A 19,645-nucleotide genomic window follows, 5' to 3' on the forward strand; every position below is an offset into this window, starting at 1 on the left:
GAGAATTAATGAAGTAGCTCATTCTCCACGCAGTGTGGTGCAGGGTTTCCAGATCTGGGTGGCTGATCTTCCCCCCGTCCATCATGAGCAGGTTCGGACGATGAGGAAGGTGTAGGAAAGTGTGGCCGGATATTAGGAGCGTTGTCGCAAACCATGGTTGTCTCAGCCAGCATGGGGTTATTAGGATGCAGTGGGCCCAGTCCTCTTGTAGCTTGTCCACAAGACAAGTGATGAGAGGAAAGGGGGGAAGTCAGAGTGTTTCCCCAGTGGAAGAAGAAGGCATCACCCAGTGAGTCTGGGTAGCACCCGCCCTGATGCAGAAAGCATTGCACTGTGCATTCAGGGCTGTGGCGAAGAGTTGATGGTGGGGGAGCCCCACATGTAGAAGAGGTTGGACAAGACCTTCGGAGAAAGTTCCTACTTGTGAGGAGTAGTCCGCAATACGCAGAGTGAACCTGCCAGAGAGATTCACATTCCAGTGAGATGGATAGCAATGGGGGAAACATGGTAGGGCATGCTGAAGTCCTCAAAGTTCAGGGTGAGCAGTAAGAGGGAGAGAGACTTCACTTGGCCCAGTTTGCTGATATAAAAGACAACTACTGCGCTGTCATCTGTGGCAATTTGGACAGATCGTGCAAAGATGCATGATTCGAGTGCCCGGAAGGCTTTTATGACTGCCAGCAGTTCGAGTTGATTGATGTCGAGGGTTCTTTCCTGCCAAGACCAATCCATTCACCCTGAGCAAACCGCAAAGGCCAGAAAGGCCCCAGCCAGAAAGAGTCGAGTCTGTAGTCCCCGTCAGTGACGGGAGAGGAGGCTGAAAGCTGAGTTCCTGTAAGGGATACTTCAGGACCATTTACCAGCCCAGGGAATGCTGGACCAGAGTGGGACGGGTCAGGAGGTGAGTTTTGGGATTCAACTCTGGACAGAAGGCTCGGAGGAACCACAGCTGGAGTGGTCTCATGTGGAGACGTGTTTCAAAGGTGTTACTGCTGTGGTTGAAGCTATGAGGCTGAGGAAGAGCTAGATGGTGACTGCTTGACACTTGGGGAGGGTTTTTACTTCATAAGAAGATGTCTTAATGTGTCCGTTCTGTCTGCAGGTACATAGGCGCAGACCCGAATGGAGTTGAGGAGTCCTCCTATCAACTGGCATGTTTGCCAAGGAATTAGGCAATACTTCTCCTCACTGACCTGCAGGCCAAGAGATTCCAGAAGCGACAGACAGAGCTACGGTTACGTTGGCCCGGAGGTGGGATGGAGGAAGCTATGAAGAACCAGTCGTCTCTATATAAAAAGACAACAATTCCTTTTGGTCTCAGGTGAACTGCCACTACCACCAGGCACAGTGCAAAGGCATTCGGTGTCATGGCTATCCCAAACGGGAGAACTTCCAACTGGAAGAGTTTGTTGCCCAGGGCAAACCTGAGACTACAAGGTGAGGTACAGTGAATAGAGATGTGAAAGTAAGCGTTGCAAAGGTCTATAGCAGCGAACCAGTCTCCCTGACGTTGTAGGGGGTAGTCACTTGAAATTTCCTTGGGTGGATGTAGTGACTGATATCCCAGAGGTTGAATACAGGCCCAAAGCCTCCATCTTTCTTGGGGATTGTAAAGTATCTGGAGAAAAACCAGTGAGCCTTTGAGCAGGGATGATTCTTTCTATGGCATCCTTGCTTAGAAGCATGGTGATTTCATTTCTGAGAACCAGAGCATGATGAGTGGCATGGAAGACTCCTATGAGAGGGGTAACTTCAAACTCAATGTATTATTATTATTATTATTATTATTATTATTATTATTATTATTATTATATTTACTGATATCCCGCCTTTTTCCCAATACTGGGACTCAAGGCGGCTTTACAATATTAAGACTTGTACAGTTAAATCCTATAAATAGAAATATACAAAAGTTAAAAGTTAAAAATATAATTAAATCATCAATAATGTTAAAATTGTATAAAATATCAAAATGTTAAAAGACAATGAGAAATATAACCATAGTATCTATCCGTCATATTCTCACAGGTCCAGACTAGCTATCCCCAAAGGCCTGCTGAAACAAAAAGGGTTTCTACATGCCAGCGAAAGCATATCGAGGGTGCCACTCTCGCCTCCCTAGGAAAGGAGTTCCAGAGCCTTGGGGCAGCCACTGAGAAGGCCCTCTCCGGTGTTCCCACCAGACGAGCCTGTGCTGTTGGCGGAACCAAGAGAAGGGCCTCCCCTAAAGATTTCAGGGCATGAGTAGGCTCATAGGGGAGAATACAGTCTTTCAGATAACCCACACAACGCTGGAAAGTACCCATGTATCTGTGGTGACGAATTCCCAGACAGCAAGGAAAGGTCCGAGTCTCTTTGGGTGAGAGAGGGCAATGATCAGAACCCTCTGTAGGAATCAAAAGCAATGTCTGGCTTAGTCGGGGTGTTTGTCCCATGTACATTGGTGGTGATTGCTCTGAAAGGATCACCTAGACTGAAATGAGGCGTACAACCTTGGTTTAGAGGGTCTGTTCAAAGATGTTTGGCACCGAGCTGGTTGTTAGTCTAGCCCATATGGCGGTGGACAGCTCGTGGAGGCCGAGGAGGACTGGGATCCCATTCCCAACTTTCATGAGGATGTTTTCATTTTACAGGCGTGGTCCAAGGACTTGTCTGTGGACGCGCTAAAGAGGCCTTCACCATCGAACAGGAAGTCCTCTCTTGATTGGGCTTCTTGGTGAAGCTCTGCTGTATGAAGCCAGGCGTGACGGTGTAAAGAGATGGCAGCTGCCACAGCTTTGGAGCCACAACCCACCACGTGGTGAGCTCAGGCTTGAAAAATCATAGCCAGGTTTTCCACATCCTCCAGAAGGCAGTCAAACAAGGCCGCTGCTTTTCCCCACAAAAACTGTTGGTAGGCTGCCACCCAGGCCTTGTAGTTGGCTACTTGCAGTGCTAGCCTCCTGGTGGAGGAGATTCGGAGCCCCACTGAATCTAATTTTCTCCCCTCTGAGTCAACGGAATGAGTCTTTTGTTTAGTTTTGGACTGAGATGTTTCCACAATTAGAGTTAGGAGTGGGGTGCTTAAAGAGGAAGGAGCAGTCTTCTTCTTGAACCCAGGGTAGGTTTTCTGTCTTTCTAGACATAGGGAGGACCACAGAAGGTTTCAACCATGACTACATGATGACGCGCAAGACTGTTGGGAGCATAGGGTTAGTTATGGGGGGTGGGGGGTCTGGTTGTACCTTCTTAAAAACCAGCTCAGTGACCATGGCTGGTAGGGCTTTGATCACTAGCCCCAAGGATTTTGCCACTTGCAGAATTTGTCCTGCATATGGCCTGACATCATCCGACAAAAAGAGAGAGGGTTTCGTTCTCCCACAGGAAAATCTGGTGAGAAGGTCAAATCCACTACATATGACTGGCAGGATGAGTCAGAGGAACAGTCGTCCTGCCCCGAAGAGCGATCCTTGGAACACGGGCTGGCAGGCGTTTCCAGCTTAGTAACCAGCCGTGTTTCAGTTCAGGGAGCTACTGAAGGTGTGGCAGCCAGTGCCGTCAGTCCCGGGAGTTTTGTCAGGACTATGTCCTGGAAGAAGTTGGCCGGAAGAGGAGGATGGCAAGCGAGCGGTAAGCAGGTGGATCTAGGTACCGTGGCAGTTTGTGGTAGCTGCGTATCAGGTTGTTTGGAAACTATGCAAGTCAGCAGCACACAGGTAGGAGGTGCCTCTGATCATTCCACATAACGAGGGGAGTAAAAGTGATGGTGGCGAGGGTGGTAACAACAGGCATTCCTTATATTTTATTTCTATTTATTTATAGTCATGATACTGCTATGGGGAGTGGTGTTGTCACAATGGTGAACTGTCCTCATAGTAGTAAGGATCTACTGAAGTAAGGGTGTCTATGACCACCACCCTGGGGCATATCATAGTAATGCCAGAGAAAGCATCCAGAAGAAGCTGAGGAAGCTGGCTAGGTCTCTCAGTTCCTAGGGGATTTGTCCTTATGTAGGGAATGGTCCCAAGGAACAGGCTGGTACGGTTCCTGGGAGAAACACGGCCTGGATTCGCTCTCTGATATAAACCCGATACACTGAACATCCTCAAGGGAGTCACGGTTCTATGGAAGTTGCAGTTTTTCCAGAATTGGGAGTCAGTGCCTGGAGTGGAGATTGTGACACCACGCATACCGTGGATGTTAGTCTTTGTGCAGGCATAGTTGTTGGCTCGTCATCTGAATGGATCCTGCAGGTGGTCTTTTTGTTCTTTGATCCCGGTGCCGGGGATTAGCAGGGCATTTGTTTGGGGACTTAGTCGCTTTGCCCTTATTGATCTCAACCGCTGTATCGAGAGCTCGGTTTTCAGTTGGGTTGCCGAAGTCACAGCAGAAGCCGACTGCAGAGTAAGGTCTGGTACTCCTCAGAACAAGGACAACTGCCCTGCAACACTTTCCATGGATGGGGGTGCTACAGTAAGTTGAGAGATAGAGCTGGCTTCTTGCAAATGCAGGATGCAGCGATGTGCAGAGGTAATTCAGTACAGCTGTATCTGCCGCCTTGAGGGCCTGTTCTCACAGGACGGCACGAAGACATGTCGTTCTATTCCTTCTGGCCTGTTTAGTAAAGACCTGGCAGTGGGTGCAGGAATCCACCCTGTGCATGTCTCCAAGGCACAGAAGATCGGAGGAATGCCCGTTGGCTAATGGTATTTTCCCGCTGTAGTGGGAAGAAGGCCTTGGAGGCCATGAACCCCAAAGAGCAAAACCCAAAAGGGAGAACTCAAGAGAAATAGGAAAGACAAAAGAGAGAGAGAGAGAGAGAGAGAATTCTGCTCAGTATCTCAGGAGGGGACAAGAACAAGTTGTTGTTTTCTAAGAGTAATGCTGTGAAGTGGAGAATGTTCCAGATGCTGCTAATCGCTGCAGCAGACAAAAAAGAATGGAGAGGGAGGCGGGAGCCACGCCTGGAGCATGTGCAGACAAGGAGGGTAAGACTCCCACCTCTGTTCAGCTCTAGAATGTTCCGAATGACTGTTCCACACATGCACATAGCCCAGATGTGTGAATCACGGAGATCACGAAGAAGAACTCTCACTTACTTTAATCATTCCACTACCTACCCCACACATGCCAGTGGTAGTAAAGTGTGGCCTACAAGGAAAAAGGCAGGAAACTTGGGATACCTTTGCTTGGGGGGTGGAGGGGGGAAGGTCTACAAATTTTGGCTGGCCTTGATAGCCAAGACATAACTGTGGCCACCACTTTGCTGCCTCCTGCAGCACAAGCCAAGGAAGCCCCCTACCCAGGTCATATAGTGCTTTTCCTGATCCAGAGCAGGAAAGGATGGAGAAATAACTTTCTGGTTTGGCCCTGTGCAGAGGAGATGCTCCTGACACCTTGATCACATGGTTGTCAAACAACCCTCTAGGCCTTCATCCCAGCTTGGAACTGGAGAGGGAATAGGGATCAATGGGCAACTGCCAGACGATCCCCACAGCAGGAGTGTTGAACCTATTTCAGCCTGAGGGCCGAATTACACTTCAGAGAAGCTCTTGGGACCTCATTCCAGCATATTTTAGCTTAAAGCTCTTAAGGCCAATAACTAAGCCTTAGGAGAGGCATTTCAACCATTTAAAATGGAGAAGAAACCACACAAAAGCCAGGAAACAAGCAAACAGTCGATGGTCAGGAGAAAGGGGGCAAGGCCAGTGGAAGGGGAATCGCTATTATGGGAACCACGGAGGGCTGGATTAGAATGCCAGGTGGGCTGGATTTGGCCTCTGGGCCTGAGTTTTGAAACCCTGCTCTACAGGTTTAAGCAGAGGAGGAAGGTACAACGTTCATGACCTGTGAGAACGCAGTGGCCCTCTCACCATGGCAAGCAAAATTGTCAGAGCATGGCCTTTCTGTCACCTGGAGGCAATCCTCGATTTGCCACAGCAGACCAAGCAATCCAAACAGGAGACCAAGTAAGGATTGATATTTACAATCCTAGGAAATGTGGCTGTATTAGGATCAAGCATTTGACCAGTCAAAAAAGGTCTGGCCAAGTGACTGGACGAACAGATAACTGAATATTGTCTAAGAATTTTTAAAACATGAACTTCATTAGACACACATACTCATCCTTAAGGGATCTGATACTTATGCTAAATTACAAACATCAGTTAATTAACTGTTACTTTGAAACAATTAGATCAACATTTTAAAATGGTTCTAGAGTGTCCAACCCTCACAGGAACTTTATAGAGCAGACAGTCAGATCACATACAGGGGGTACTCCAAGGTCCCTACAGAAAGCAAGATGGTGTCATGGGTGGTCCTAAGTTGCAACCTTTGCCACAGATGGGTGTTCCTCTTCGGAGATTACAGCACATAGCTAATAGGAGAACCTGTGCAATGCCGATAGGTTTGTCCCAACCTGCTGTAGGACAATGGGGAAAGCAAACCTCACGTCCACCCTCACAAACACATGACACCATAATCAAATTTTAAAAGATAAACTGCCACCTACCGAGCAGCATTCCTGACTCTGTGAAATATTGGGCAATATCATTTCACCACAGACAAATAGGCAGTCAATTGGCAATATCTGATGGGTCAATGGAGAACTTTGCCGGACCCTAGATTCTATCCTCTTGTCTTGCCAAAACAATCAAGAAGACAGCAGTCATTTTTTCTAGATAACATGTTTTTGATTTGTTCTTAATTTAACTTCTAACATACTATTTTTTCTTTTGCTGTTAGGCCCACCTCTAATTTCTCTAGTTTGCAGTAAAAAAAAAAAAAAAGGAAACACTCCAGGAATGCATCCCAAATCATCCAAAAGATTAAGGTTGCTTGCTTTCCCATTAGTTGTAATGGAACTGTCATTCAGGGAGAGAAAATCGGTTCCAATTCTAAGAACTCGGAATTAAGTGTTTAGCTGCCAGCACCAAATCTTTAGGCATCAGCAATACAGTCGAGTCTCTCCAAAATCCTAGAGGAGGGGTTCGCTTTTTGCAAAGCATGCACCTGGAATGATCCCAGCCTTCCTGGCACACATTTCAGATTATAGCTCCGATACATCCCTCATTTTTGAATTTTATTCTGGGCTGGCGATGCTACAGAAAACGGGGGGGGGGGGGATTTTGCTTGGAATTCTTCCAGCCTACAGATCTCAATGTGGTAAGTGAAGGGCTTTGAATCAAATCCACTCTCATCAATGCCTCATGTGATAGGAAAGATCAGCAGAGGCCAGGAGACTTCTGTTACCAGTCTGAAAAATCTAACAGGCAGGTGGCGTCCCTTAAAGAAAGGAGGGATAAATAATAGTAAAGGTACAAGTGAGACCTGTAACAAAATGTTGCAGCATGTAGCATTCCTGTTCAAGGTTCCAGCCAGCCGCACCCTCTTGCACCCTACCCTCTTGCACTCTCCCCCTCCCAGCCAAATAATCACTCAGCATTTTGTGCTCCGTCCTCACTACACTGTTTTTGCACAAGTGCATGTATTTTTGCAGTCTTGTTTTTTGTTTAAGTGGGAATGATACTTCTGCAAAACTCGGGATTCCTCTGAGCATGCCAATACCTTTCTCTTGTTTCTCAGACCCGTTTTGGCTACAATCCTGTCGGCACTCGCCACTGGAGTTTGCTATTAGACAATGACTAAATCAGGCCTCAAGTCAGGCCTTACTCCAGGTGCCACCACCATTGGAAGTTAGGTGGGTGGTGACTACCAACAGGCCTTCTCAGTGGTGGCATCCAAGCTTTGGAAGTCCCTTTCCCAAGTGGTTTGCTTGGTGTCCAATCTTCAACAGCTTGGTTCAACACCAAGTAAAAAATCGCTATTATGATGTGAGTTGGGGCAGGAGTGGGGAGAGAGAGGATGACACTCTCTGATCACTATTCTGCTACTGTTGGTTAAATGTGTTTTGTTTGATGTTTTTAGACTTTTGATATTCCCATGGGGGGGGGGGATTGTTTTTATTGCACAGCCGTGGTGGAAGCTTGGGTTAAAAAGGGTTACACGCAACATAATAAATAAATTAAAATAAACACAATTGCAGTAATGTTTTGTTTTCAGTTTGAAGTAGCCAGACACATTTGTCAAGATGGCCGGGCAATTTTACCTCCGGATTTTACCGATTTTACCTCTGGATTCTACCAATTTTACCTCAGGATTTTACCAAATGCTACCTACAGGGATTATCTCCTCTTTATGCCCCAGACTTTTTTTAAAAAATGTTTGCGGAGTGCCAGGTTTCCCAGGTTGACGGGGCTGGGGGGTGAGTTGGGGGCCTGCCTCAGATGCCAAAATTATTAGTTACGTCACCGGATTAGGGAAGGGGAGATGGGCCGTAGTGAAACAGGCCAATGACTTTCCCCAAGGTGCATCCCCTTGCATGGAACTCCGGCACTCTTCGACTAGGATTATACTGAAAGTGCAAGAAGTATCTGAGCATGGGATTGGGGGGAAGGGGCAGCGGCAAGAGGAGGGCGTATTTCCCCTCCTCCAAAAAGTTCCCCATAATTACAGCTGCCAGGACACATTCCAGCCTAAACCCACGCCTGTGAGCTGCTATAGTGGCTCAGAACTTGAATTATGAACAGGAAGGGCCCAGGTTTCAAATGTCACCTCAAATATTTCTTGGTGGTCTCTGGTCAATCATCTATGTCTCAGCTGGTCCACCTGCAGCGGGGAGGCTAAGAGATACTGGCTTACCTAACAGGAGCGTCGCAAAAACTGGTGAGAAGTGTTCTGAGCGCTAAGATCAATGCAGAGCTTATACAGCTGCATGGCAGGCAGGCAGGGGCAGGAATATGGTTGAGGACAGAAGCGACAAGCCAAAGCACCTCTTGGTAAATGACCAAACTGTGCAAGGTGCATTTTATGTAATTTGCGTGATGTGCTTCGTGGGTGGGGTTGGTGGGACAACCAATGTCCAGCTTCCTTACAGCCATTATTAGGAGAGCCAGTGTGGTGTAGTGGCAAGAGTGTTGGACTAGGAGCTGGGAGATCCGGGTTCTAGTCCCCGCTCAGCCATGGAAGCTCACTGGGTGACTTTGGGCCAGTCACAGACTCTCAGCCCAACCCACCTCACAGGGTTGTTGTTGTGAGGATAAAATGGAGAGGAGGAGGATAATGTAAGCCGCCTTGGGTTCCTTGCGAGAGGAAAAAAAGGCGGGGTATAAATGCAATCAATCAATCAATCAATCAATAAACCTGTGGTGCATGTGGTCACTATAACACTCAGAACTTGTGCCTGAGTTTGCTTGTTTTCCTTTATCCTCCACATCCCTTTTTCCTTTTGCGCCATGCCCTTTTAGATTATTACACCTGAGGGCTGAAACCGTCTTTAGTGATCTGTAAGCTGCTCTGTGAGCCTTTCCAGCCAAAGAGCGCGCTATAAATGCTCTAAATAAATAAATATTTGCAAACTGTAATGTACTACCGGTAAACTATTCTTCTGCAGCTATGAGAGCCAGAAACTTGCTTAATGCATTATTGTATGTATGCAGACACATACACACACAAAATGAGTTGTCAGGAATTCTTCCTCGGATACCCAAAACTCTGCACTCCTGCACTAATCCAGCAGACATGCATGAAGGCTCACAGCGCCCTCAACTCGGACAAAGTAGGAGGTGGTGTTTACGCCTGTCTGCACATTCAGATGGCCCACATACACACACACGCACAACAAATCCACATCTTGTAAGTCGTATCTATGCACACTGTCTACATGATTTGGACGCACGCCCTGCACCAATGGAAGAACCACAACTGAGCCGCATCTTGGAAACAGGGGCAAGGGATTCCAGGAAAAGTGGTATGACTTGATGTCTGGTTTTAGAATCTGAACACAGGAGCTGCCCTTCTCTCTTTCAATGAATTGTAGAACTTGCAAGGCTGCTGCAACCAGTGGGGGTGGGGGGTTGGAAGCTTCCACCCGTCATACCATCCAGCTCTCCAAGCTTTCTGCTGCAAGACCAAATGGGTCTTTTTTGTTTGCAGAAGTGCAATAGGAAGTGGGGGGGGGGAGGCAAAGAGGAAAAGAAAGGTCATCAAAGACCCCTTCCAAGTCCTAGTGGCCTGTGCAAAGCACAGCGATACACAAACACACACAGCTAGCAGCCCCAGAAAGGTCTACCTTTCTGTCAACCACTAACCTAACTCTGATAGCCCCCGCTCCCCCCCCCCACCAATCACCACCCTGCAGAGTTAAAATGTTTTGCAGAACGCAGCCAGGGGAGGGAGAAAAAAAGTGTGCAACGGAAAAGCACAATCCTCCCCGCCCCCCCCCCCGGATCCCGGTGCATAACTTTTTTTCTTTTTTTTTGCACGCGCACGATGCACCCTCCTCCAAGCTGCTCCCTCCACCACTAAAAAAGCATGCAAGTTTCTCCCGGCTACTTTTTTTTTTTTTTTTAATAGCAAGGCAGCTCCTCCTTGCATTAAAAAAAAAAAGTTAGCAATTGCAATCATTTTAAACTATCTTGAGAAAATATCGCCATTGCAATCGAACTCCGCCCCCCCCCCGGGGTAGGTTTGGGGATTATTTTATCCCCCCTCCCTTCCTCCTCCTTCAAACGGTTGCAACACATCTACCTTGTTTTCTGTCCATGGTGGTTTCCCAGAAGCGAAAGAACTGCGATCGGAGGACAGATCTCGCCTCCACGCCTCGGAGGACAGATTCCTTTTTGCCGTGCAAAAAGGGGGGGGGGGAGGAAAAAAGCACTAAGCTGCAAAAAGCGGCGGCGGCTACTGGAGAAGGGACAGATGCATGCTCCAAAGTTCTTGGGGACTAGTCGTTCTACTGTCAATTTAGATGCCTTTTTATTTTATTCTTTTGCGCCCCCCCCTCCCCCTTAAACTCTCCGTTGCACGCTTGGTGTGCAGAAACCCGCAGCAAAAAATAATAATTAAAAAAAAAATTCACAGCAATTCGAGTGTTTTCCCACCCTAGATTAAAAATAGAAAAAACGGAGAGGTTAAGGAGGGGGGGCGGAAAAACCCTCGCCCCCTCCCCGTAGTCAAGCCCTTCTCGTCCCCAGGCGTCGGCAGCTGAGCTCGCCCTGTTTTGGGGGCTTCTCGGATTACATTTGAAACGCAGCGCAAGTTGTAAAAAGAGCTGCAAAAGCGGCCGCAGGAGGCAGGACGGCCCGTGACGTCAGGCAGGAAACTGGAGGGGGGCCAAAGGAGGGGCGGCGGGCGGGGCGGCTTGGATGGGGCAGCCCACGTGGTGCAGCGGGGCGAGAGTTGGGCTCTGGGCCCGGGAGGCGCGGGTTCGAGTCCCCTGCTCGGCTCGAGTGGCGGCCGACTTTGGGAGGCAGTCACTGACTCTTACCAACCTACCTCACAGGGTTGTGGTGAGGATAAAAAGAGAGAAATGTACCAGTGTGGGGTAGTGGCGAGAGTGTTGGGCTGGGAGCCGGGTTCTAATCCCCGCTCGGCCATGGAAGCTCCCTGGGTGACTGTGGGCCAGTCGCAGCCTCTCAGCCCGGCCCACCTCGCAGGGTTGTTGTTGTGAGGATAAAATGGAGAGGAGGAGGATTATGTATGCCACCTTGGGTTCCTTAAGGAGGAAAAATGGCAGGCTATAACGGTAATAAATAAAGAAATGAAATGAAAAAGTATTGTAAGCTGCCTTGGGTCATTTGCAGGGGGGCGGAGAAGTCATAATATAATTAGGTAAAGGTAAAGGTGTCCCCAACCAGTCGTGTCCGACTCCAGGGTGCGGTGCTCATCCCCGTTTCTAAGCCAGCGCTGTCCGAAGACGCTTCCGTGGTCATGTGGCCGGCAGGACTGAACACCGAGGTGCACGGAACGCTGTTACCTTTCCCGCCGAGGCGGCACCTATTTATCTACTTGCAATTTCTTGCTTTCGAACTGCTAGGTTGGCAAGAGCTGGGACTGAAGACGGGAGCTCGCTCCATCATGCGGCACTCGGGTCTCGAACTGCTGACCTGCCGACCTTCCGGTCTGCAGTTCAGCGTCTTAACCACTAAGCCACCACGGCCCCCATAATAAATAAATAAATAAATAGTAATAAATAAATAAATATTGAATCAGAATAACACATTATGATTAAATGATATATAATAAAAACAATGTAATATTTACATTGTTAAATGTAAATAAATAAATGTAAGCAGACACATTCACTCACACACCCAACAGTTTGAAGTAGCCGGACACATTTGTGATCTGGAGAGGTGGCTGCCTTGGATCAGGGTAGTCACCCTAGCCCATGGTTGTCCTACTCGGGCTGGCAGCTGTTGGCCTACCCCAGAAAGCGCCCTGGCCTCAAGATCCTTTTATAGCTGGAGATACCAGAAATCGAACCTGGGATCTTCTGCACGAGTGGCACTGGGAGAAGGAGGGCAGCCAGGGGAGCCTTCCCAACCAGGGGTAGAATTCTCACTCGGGGAGAGGGCAGGCTCCACAGAGGATTTGCTATCCCTGACGTTCTTCTTCAGCCCTCACCGTTTTAGAATAACTTGTTTGCCCAATTTTCCATCAAAGTGAATGGGCCACCAATTGAGAAAACATCAAGCCACGGCAGTAAGGTCAAATCCCTGTGGTTACTTAAAGGACAGGCATTATGCAATTATAACACAATCATAAACTGGAAATTAAAATGTGGCTGCAATTGTAAGGATGCTTATTTATTATTCCTATTATCATTTATATCGCTGTTTATAAAGCACCTCACATGTGCACACGTGCGCGCGCCTCTTTCTTGATCCAGAGCAGGAAAAATTTGCTGGAAGATGGTCTTATCACAGGGCTGTGGCTTGATGCACACAGTGCAACAATCTTGCGAAAGCTAAGTGGGCCTGATGCCTGGATGGGAGACCTTGAATTTGAGAGGCGGGCTGTAAATTAAACCCGAGCCTCCCTTCACAACGGTTGTAAACGGCCACGTGTGCTTCTCGTATATGTTTGAACTTTGTACAGAAAGGTCACGGACTGTATCTCTTGCGTGTCATGGCTTTGGCCATACTGCTTACCTTTTTTCTATATCCATATGAGGTATATGATATAGACCATAGACAGATAGACAGAGGACAGCTTTCATGCATCTGATGAAGTGGGCAGACTTCAGGCTTGCAAGATTTACTTTGTTTTTGACTGGAGCCAGCCAGGTACCAAATAGTGGCTCCAGCAACGGACATAGCCTGAGAATTAAGGAACAGCATGCCTCTAAGCACAAGTGCAGCCCAGGAAATTGTGATCAGAAGTGAGCTCACAAGTCCTTCCAACACAAAAATCCACTCCTGGTCCCCTGCCTATGAAGCATTCTTTTGCTGCAACATAACTAAAGGGCGGGGGGAGCTTTTTAGTTGTTGTTGTTATTATTCAGCAATTGGGAGCCAGAAACCCTTGCTAATCTACTTCAGCTCAACCTGAGATCTATGAGTAGACCCCAATCTACTTTCACCTGCTCTTAAAAGTTCACAAAAGCTTATGCCAACCTTTGCCAATTGGTAGCCTCCAGATGGTTTGGACTCCAACTCCTATCAGCCCCAGCCAGCATAGCTCAAGGTCAGGAATGGCAGGGAGTTGTAGTCCAAAACATCTGGAGGGCCCCAGGTTAGGGGGGAAGGTCGACAGAAATCTGTTGGTGTCACAAAATCGTGTGTGCGTGCACATGCGTGCCATCCATATCCATCTGCAGTCATACTCTGCTCCTGCGAAGAAAGCACCCCGCGTTTTTAATTTGCACTCGAAGTTGATCAAAAGAAAGTTCATGCCAGGAGCAACAGAGACCACCCCAGTTTTTATTTGTTTGCAACACACACATAGCACTCGTGAACGGTTTTGTTTGTGTTCCACTGTAGCCCCGTAGCTATGGAACATCTTCGGGAGGGGGGGCTTTCCTCCTGCTCAGAGCGGCTCACCTATCTGGTTGACGCCAAACTCCCGTAGTCCAGCCTCCCTTGTCACAACCTGCGTCAGGAGTGAAACCGGAGATCTTCTGGAACACGGACAAGCCAGCTGCCGGCCTGGGAGTGGAACGGTAACCCTGTGCCACTATGCATGTATTTTGCGGGGGGCGGTGGAAGAGCAGAGATACAACGGGCTTGTGTGAAGACAGACGGACCATGTGCAGGATTTATGGCGGCCGTTGTGACAGGAAGCCTCAATGTGGCCATGTTGCGTGGCCTGCACATGTATCAGCCGGTGCGCGTGGGGTGGGGGGTCATGTTCAGTTTGTCCTGAAGGCGTCAACGCATGCCACCTTCCTTGCCTCTAACCACCATCACCACAACAAACAAAACAGAAGCAATTCAGGTTTGCTTACTATACAAGAGGGCACAGCTTTAAAGAGGCCCATTCTGGAATGACAGGAGAAGTGCAGCATCACAAGGTGCCAGCAGAAAAGCATTAATGTATTATTAATTATTTTGCAACAACCATTGGATTGAGCAATAAACGTATTACATACTTAATATGTATTATTATTATTATTATTATGGCGGAAATATTTGAAATCAGTTAGATTAAATCAATCCAACAAAAACCTGGATCAACTGACCAACTGCACAATCCTATGCAGGTCTACTCAGAAGTATGTCCTATGGCATTCTTACTTAACTGAGAGGATTGAGTTGCAGCCTAAAGCTACAATCCTCACACACTTAACTAGGGATCAAGTTTGCAATGGCGTGAACTCCATGGAATACAGTGGGGTTTCCTTCCAAGTAAACATGTATAGGGTTGCACTGCCAGTCAGACTAGATGCGATGTAGAATCACGGAACCTTAGAACCGGAAGGGATCTCAAAAGGGCATCTAGTCCAAACCCCTGACTCTGCAAAAAAAAAGGAATTCCCCGCTACAGCATGTGGTTGTTTTTTAAATCTTAAACACCAGCTGGGATAGATTTGGATTGGGGCCCCACTGTGGAGGGAGTGGGTTACTTCTTTGCCTCTGCACAGATTCCCTGTCTTAAAGCATCTTCCAGCCCATACCCCATCGAAGCTTCTATCAGTCACAGAAGATAAAGACTTAGGGCGCAACCCTATGCATGTTTAAACAGAAAAAAAGTCCTACAATTTATAGCTGGGGAATGCTGGGAATTGTAGGACTTTTTTCTGCGCAAATATGCATAGAATTGCACCTTATAAGCTTAGACCTTACATTTTCCTCTCTGTGCCCAACATCTGCTTAGGGGAGTGAAGTCAGGGCCACAGCATGGGGGAAAAGTTAGACCCCTCTTTCCCTCTCTGCACCCCCAAACATCACAATCCCAATCCAAACTGGGATCCCCTGCCACTGCTTTTTAAGAAATGTATTTTTAGCAGTTTTGTTTGTAAGAAGTTCTCTGCAATAAGCTGTAAGCAGGGACGGGGAGATGCAGCATATTAATGAAAACACACACAATTATTTTCTAAATATTAATAGTACATTTTATGTTATTTATTTGAAGTATTATTATGTTACTCTTCAGCCAAAAAGGCTCCTAGAGAGGGGCTTTACATATAATCAATTAAACGAGACAGTCCCTGCTCACAGACTTACAATCTAAAAAGACACCACACACAAGGAACAAGGAATGGGGCGGGAAGAGGGAGGGGAAAAAAAACCCTGTGCAGATGGTAAGCGCAGTCTTGAAAGAAGGAAGTCCCTAACCCCTGCTCTGGCACACCATGCATCACCTGAGGATGAAACCTGTATGTGTCTGACTTGAGAATGTTAGTTTACCCACAGGCAACTATCACAGTTTACTATCCCACAGGCAAATCTAGGGGATTGCACTGATCTGCTGGAATGTGTACAATTAACCCAGCCTTGCAAATAAAGCCCACGAAAGTTATTAGCCTGCAGAAAGTTTTGCTCGCCTGCTGGGAGCTGTCCTGCCAGACAACTCCGTCCATCTCTCTCCCATAGTAGTCTGCTGCATTTCTATGTCGGGGGGGGAGGGGAGGGGGCTTCCTGCCGTCCACTTGGTTGCTAAGCTGGGTGTGTAGCAGAGGAACCGAACTCTCTGCCCCTCACCCGCTCAGCCCCCAGCACGGGATTCCTGGTGGCCAATGGCCGCTATTCAGGATGCCAAGTTTTCTATAAGCAGGTGAAAGCCCTCTTAAGCCTTTATGAAGCTGCTAGATGTTCTAGGCGCTGGACTTCTAAACAATCTCTAGATGCACACTCTCCTAAGCTGAATCCAAAATGTTCATGCCCTGACACAGGTATGCTGCTCTCATAGTCCACCTTGTATTTAAGCCCTCCAGCCCTCTTCTGCCAACCCAAGCAGGATGAAAAAAAAAAATGTATATATATTTTTGAAGGCTAGTAACTTGTGTGGGCTTATTTGCAAGGCTGCATGTCCAACTGCGCCATTTTCCATTTCATATGGAGAAATCAATTCACTTGTTTGAACTGATGCGTGTGTATGTCCCCCCCACACACAAAAAACCCACATCAAGAAACGGGTTCAGCAGCCCACTGCCCCCCGCATTTATTTCTGTGCCACCCAATAGCCAAAGCTCTCTAGGAGGTTCACAAAAATTAAAACCCTAAAAGACATGATAAAAGTCACATAAAACCTTTAAAAAGTTCAAAACAAAATAAAAGCAGAGTACGAAAAACCAGCAGCAGGGAAAGATCCAAAACAGACACAATGACGCAATGAAAAACAAAACTGAAGAGCTAAAAAAGCCTGGGAAAATAAACAGGTTTTCACTTGGTGCCGGAAAGACCACAGGTGAGAGGCTGTTTACAAGCTTACGTGAGATGCTTTTTCTGATGGCAGAATTTATTATGTTAGGAACGTCCCATATACCAAATCAGACCCTTGGTCCATCTAGCCCAGTGCTGTCAACCCTGACTGGTAGCTCTCCAGGTTTTAGGCAGGGGTCTTTCTTAGCCCTGGAGATGTTGGGGGCTTGAAGCCAGGACCTTTTGCATGCAAAACGTGTGCTCTCCCACTGCGTTACGGCCCTTTGGGGGGAAAAAACCAATCTTTTTTATATTCATATGAACCTGAAGCAGCTAACAAGATCATTCAAACAAACATCAAACTACAGACCAATACATTTGGAGTTTTTCACTGCAAGAAATCAGGACTACCAGGCCCTTATCAGGTCTAGTCTGACAGGTCTCCTATAGCTTTAGGAGCTTCACAGAAGGGAGACTCCTGTCAGGTTCAACTTCTTCCCACTATTGTAGAACTGATGCAGAAGGAGAGGACATACACTTGGCAGGATTTTCCCTTCCATGCTACTCTTAATGCAACAGGAGCTCTCTGAACTCCTGAGATTTTCAGTTTGTTTTATATTTGGTATTGCCTTTTACATTTTGCACTGCTGCCAGCTTCTGTTTGGTCATTTTTTATTTGTATGTTGTAGTTTTAAACGTTTATATTGTATTTTATCGTCTGTATTTTATTGTCTTGCAGTTTATGTTTTTAATTGTTGTGAACAGCCCAGTGAGCTTTGGCTATTGGGCGGTATAAAAATGTAACCAATAGATTTTAAAATAAATAAATAACTGGCAACTTTGAGCTGTAACTCTAGTTTTCTGCACAGATGCTCAATACTTTTTTCCCCTTTTTTTGTAGGCTTGTGGTTCCTCCTCACCTTCTTCCCCGAAAAAGGTTGCCAAACTGCACAATTTATTTACGCCTGCCAAGGGCTTACAGGAAGGTCACTCAGCACCTGATCAACGCCAAAATCCAAGTTTCAGGGCGGCTAGAGAAACTTGCTCATCTTAAAAAAAAAAAAAATCATTCCAAAATGAGTCAGTCTAGGAAACAATAGGGCATGAAATTGTTTTACCTTCAACATGAGGGAGAGAGAGAGGGAAAAGAGAGAGTTTTGTCATCTCTGAAAAATGCCCCAATTACGTTATGTTAAGTTAAGCCATATACATTGAGACTCAGAGAAAAGAAGAAAAAAGAACACAGCTGAGGTAACCACAAAATTCTTACATTATGAGGCTGTGCCTCTAAGCCCCCTTCATAATGGGACACAGATGAGCAGGAGAGAGGGAGATTTCCATATACAGAGGCACTGAGGTTAGCAGTGCAAAAGCTAAAAAAAAAAAAAAAGGATGCCAAAATTTCCCCCAAGGCTGGCTCCCTCAAACATTTCTGCTGATGGGGTTTTGGGTCTGTGTGTGATCTCACAAACTCCTGGAAAAAGAAGAAAATGTTTCCAGCTCAGCAGAAATTTCCAGCTCATGCTGTGGCAAAGCCACACAAGGTGACCTGGTACAAAGCTCAACATACCCAGAAGGCTTGCAAAAGATTGTAGGCACAGCAGTTTCATCAGCAGGGGAAGAGAAACCCGGAAGAAAGGGCACTGCTGAGTTTCAGGGACCTTGCGGAAGCCTGACTCGTTTCGGACGGGCAGCTGGAACAAGGGATACATCTGTTCCTGGACAGTACCATTTAGGTAGTAAGTGGGGAGGGAGGAACTGTACACTTGAATGCTCCCTCTGGCAAAAAGACCCTCACACACACACACACACACACACACATGCTCTTCAAAAAGATATAATAAGCATAAGAGTTCAGGTTAGGCTTTTCTCCAGTTTGCTCTTTTTCTGCTTGCAGGGAGAGGTGGGTTGTTTTATTCTGTTTTTAAGCGATCAAACCTGTAACTCACCCATCTTGACTCACAAATACACACACACACAGCGCATTTAAAGAGAGACCATTCAGGGAAATACTGTTCTGCAGAGTATATATATAATACCGCTTGCAAGAATTCAAAACTTCGGTATCCCGAGAATTTCGTTTTCCCACCCCAACTTCTTTCAAAGGGGGAGGCAACAAAAGAAATTTCTATTATTTATCATTACATTTATATCTTACCCCTCCTTCAAGCAGCTCAGGTTGGCATCCATGGTTCTCTGCCCACCACCCCTTTTTTATCCTCACAACAACCCTACGAGGTGCAGGTTAGGCTGAGAGAAAGGAACTGGCCAAAGGTCACCCAAAGAGCTTTGTGGCTGAGTGGGGATTTGAACCTGGGTCTCCCCCAAAGTCCTAGTCCCACACTCTAACCACTACACAAGTCTGCCTCTCCTTGTTCCCACGTCTGCAGAGATCAGCTTCAGTGTGCAGAAAGAGTGCTTGTTGAAAACCTGGAAACCAGAGGGGAGAGGAGAAAGCTTTCCAAAGGGCGGGGATGCTTCAGTGCAGTATGTCCTTCCTCCAGGGCAAACAGAAGGAGAATTATGCCAGATATATACATGCACACATTTTCGTTGCATCTCAGTCTCAGAATCTGGGTTGCGCAGAATATGTGTGTGCGCGCACACGCACGCAGCTTGGGAAAGGCAGTTTTGAGCCGTGCCTTTTACCGGCTTTGGTTGGTTTGCCAGCTATGACTGTTCCTGGGCAAGGATGGTCGGGCCACGCTGGCTCACGCTCTGGTAACTTCCCAATTGGACTACTGTAACGCACTGTGTGCGGGGCTGCCCCGAAGACTACTCAGAAGCTTAAACTAATGCAGAATGTGGCAGCCAGGAGTGTCACCACCGGTATAGCCTGGTGGCGTCAAATTACACTGCTTCTAAAAGAACCAGACTGGCTGCAGGATGAGGGCGCCCCTTCCCTATATGAGCCTGCCCATGCTTTAAGATAAACTGGTGCACCGGGGCGGGGTGGATTGTGGAACTCCCTCCCACAACTGGTACAACTGGCACCAACATTGCAGTCTTTTGGGCGCCAG

The 19,645-nt window shown here is 47.2% G+C and overlaps 1 protein-coding gene across 2 annotated transcripts in view; it reads right to left on the reverse strand.

The window, feature by feature from the left end:
* Positions 1-19,645, reverse strand: part of MAP2K3 (mitogen-activated protein kinase kinase 3) — an 88,997-nt gene that overhangs the window by 38,463 nt on the left and 30,889 nt on the right. The window contains exon 1 of one of the 2 annotated variants that reach the window (XM_084818340.1): positions 10,570-11,102. The exons of the other annotated variant lie outside the window; for it this stretch is intronic. Within the exon in view, the coding sequence (XP_084674466.1) occupies positions 10,570-10,585 (16 nt within the window). The 5' untranslated portion in view covers positions 10,586-11,102. Of the gene's footprint in view, positions 1-10,569; positions 11,103-19,645 lie in introns of those variants that run through there. 2 annotated transcript variants of the gene reach the window in all.

The sequence above is a fragment of the Heloderma suspectum genome, chromosome 12, assembly GCF_057233095.1.
Source record: "Heloderma suspectum isolate Gila_16-S chromosome 12, 16-S_ref, whole genome shotgun sequence".
Lineage (NCBI taxonomy): Eukaryota > Metazoa > Chordata > Lepidosauria > Squamata > Helodermatidae > Heloderma > Heloderma suspectum.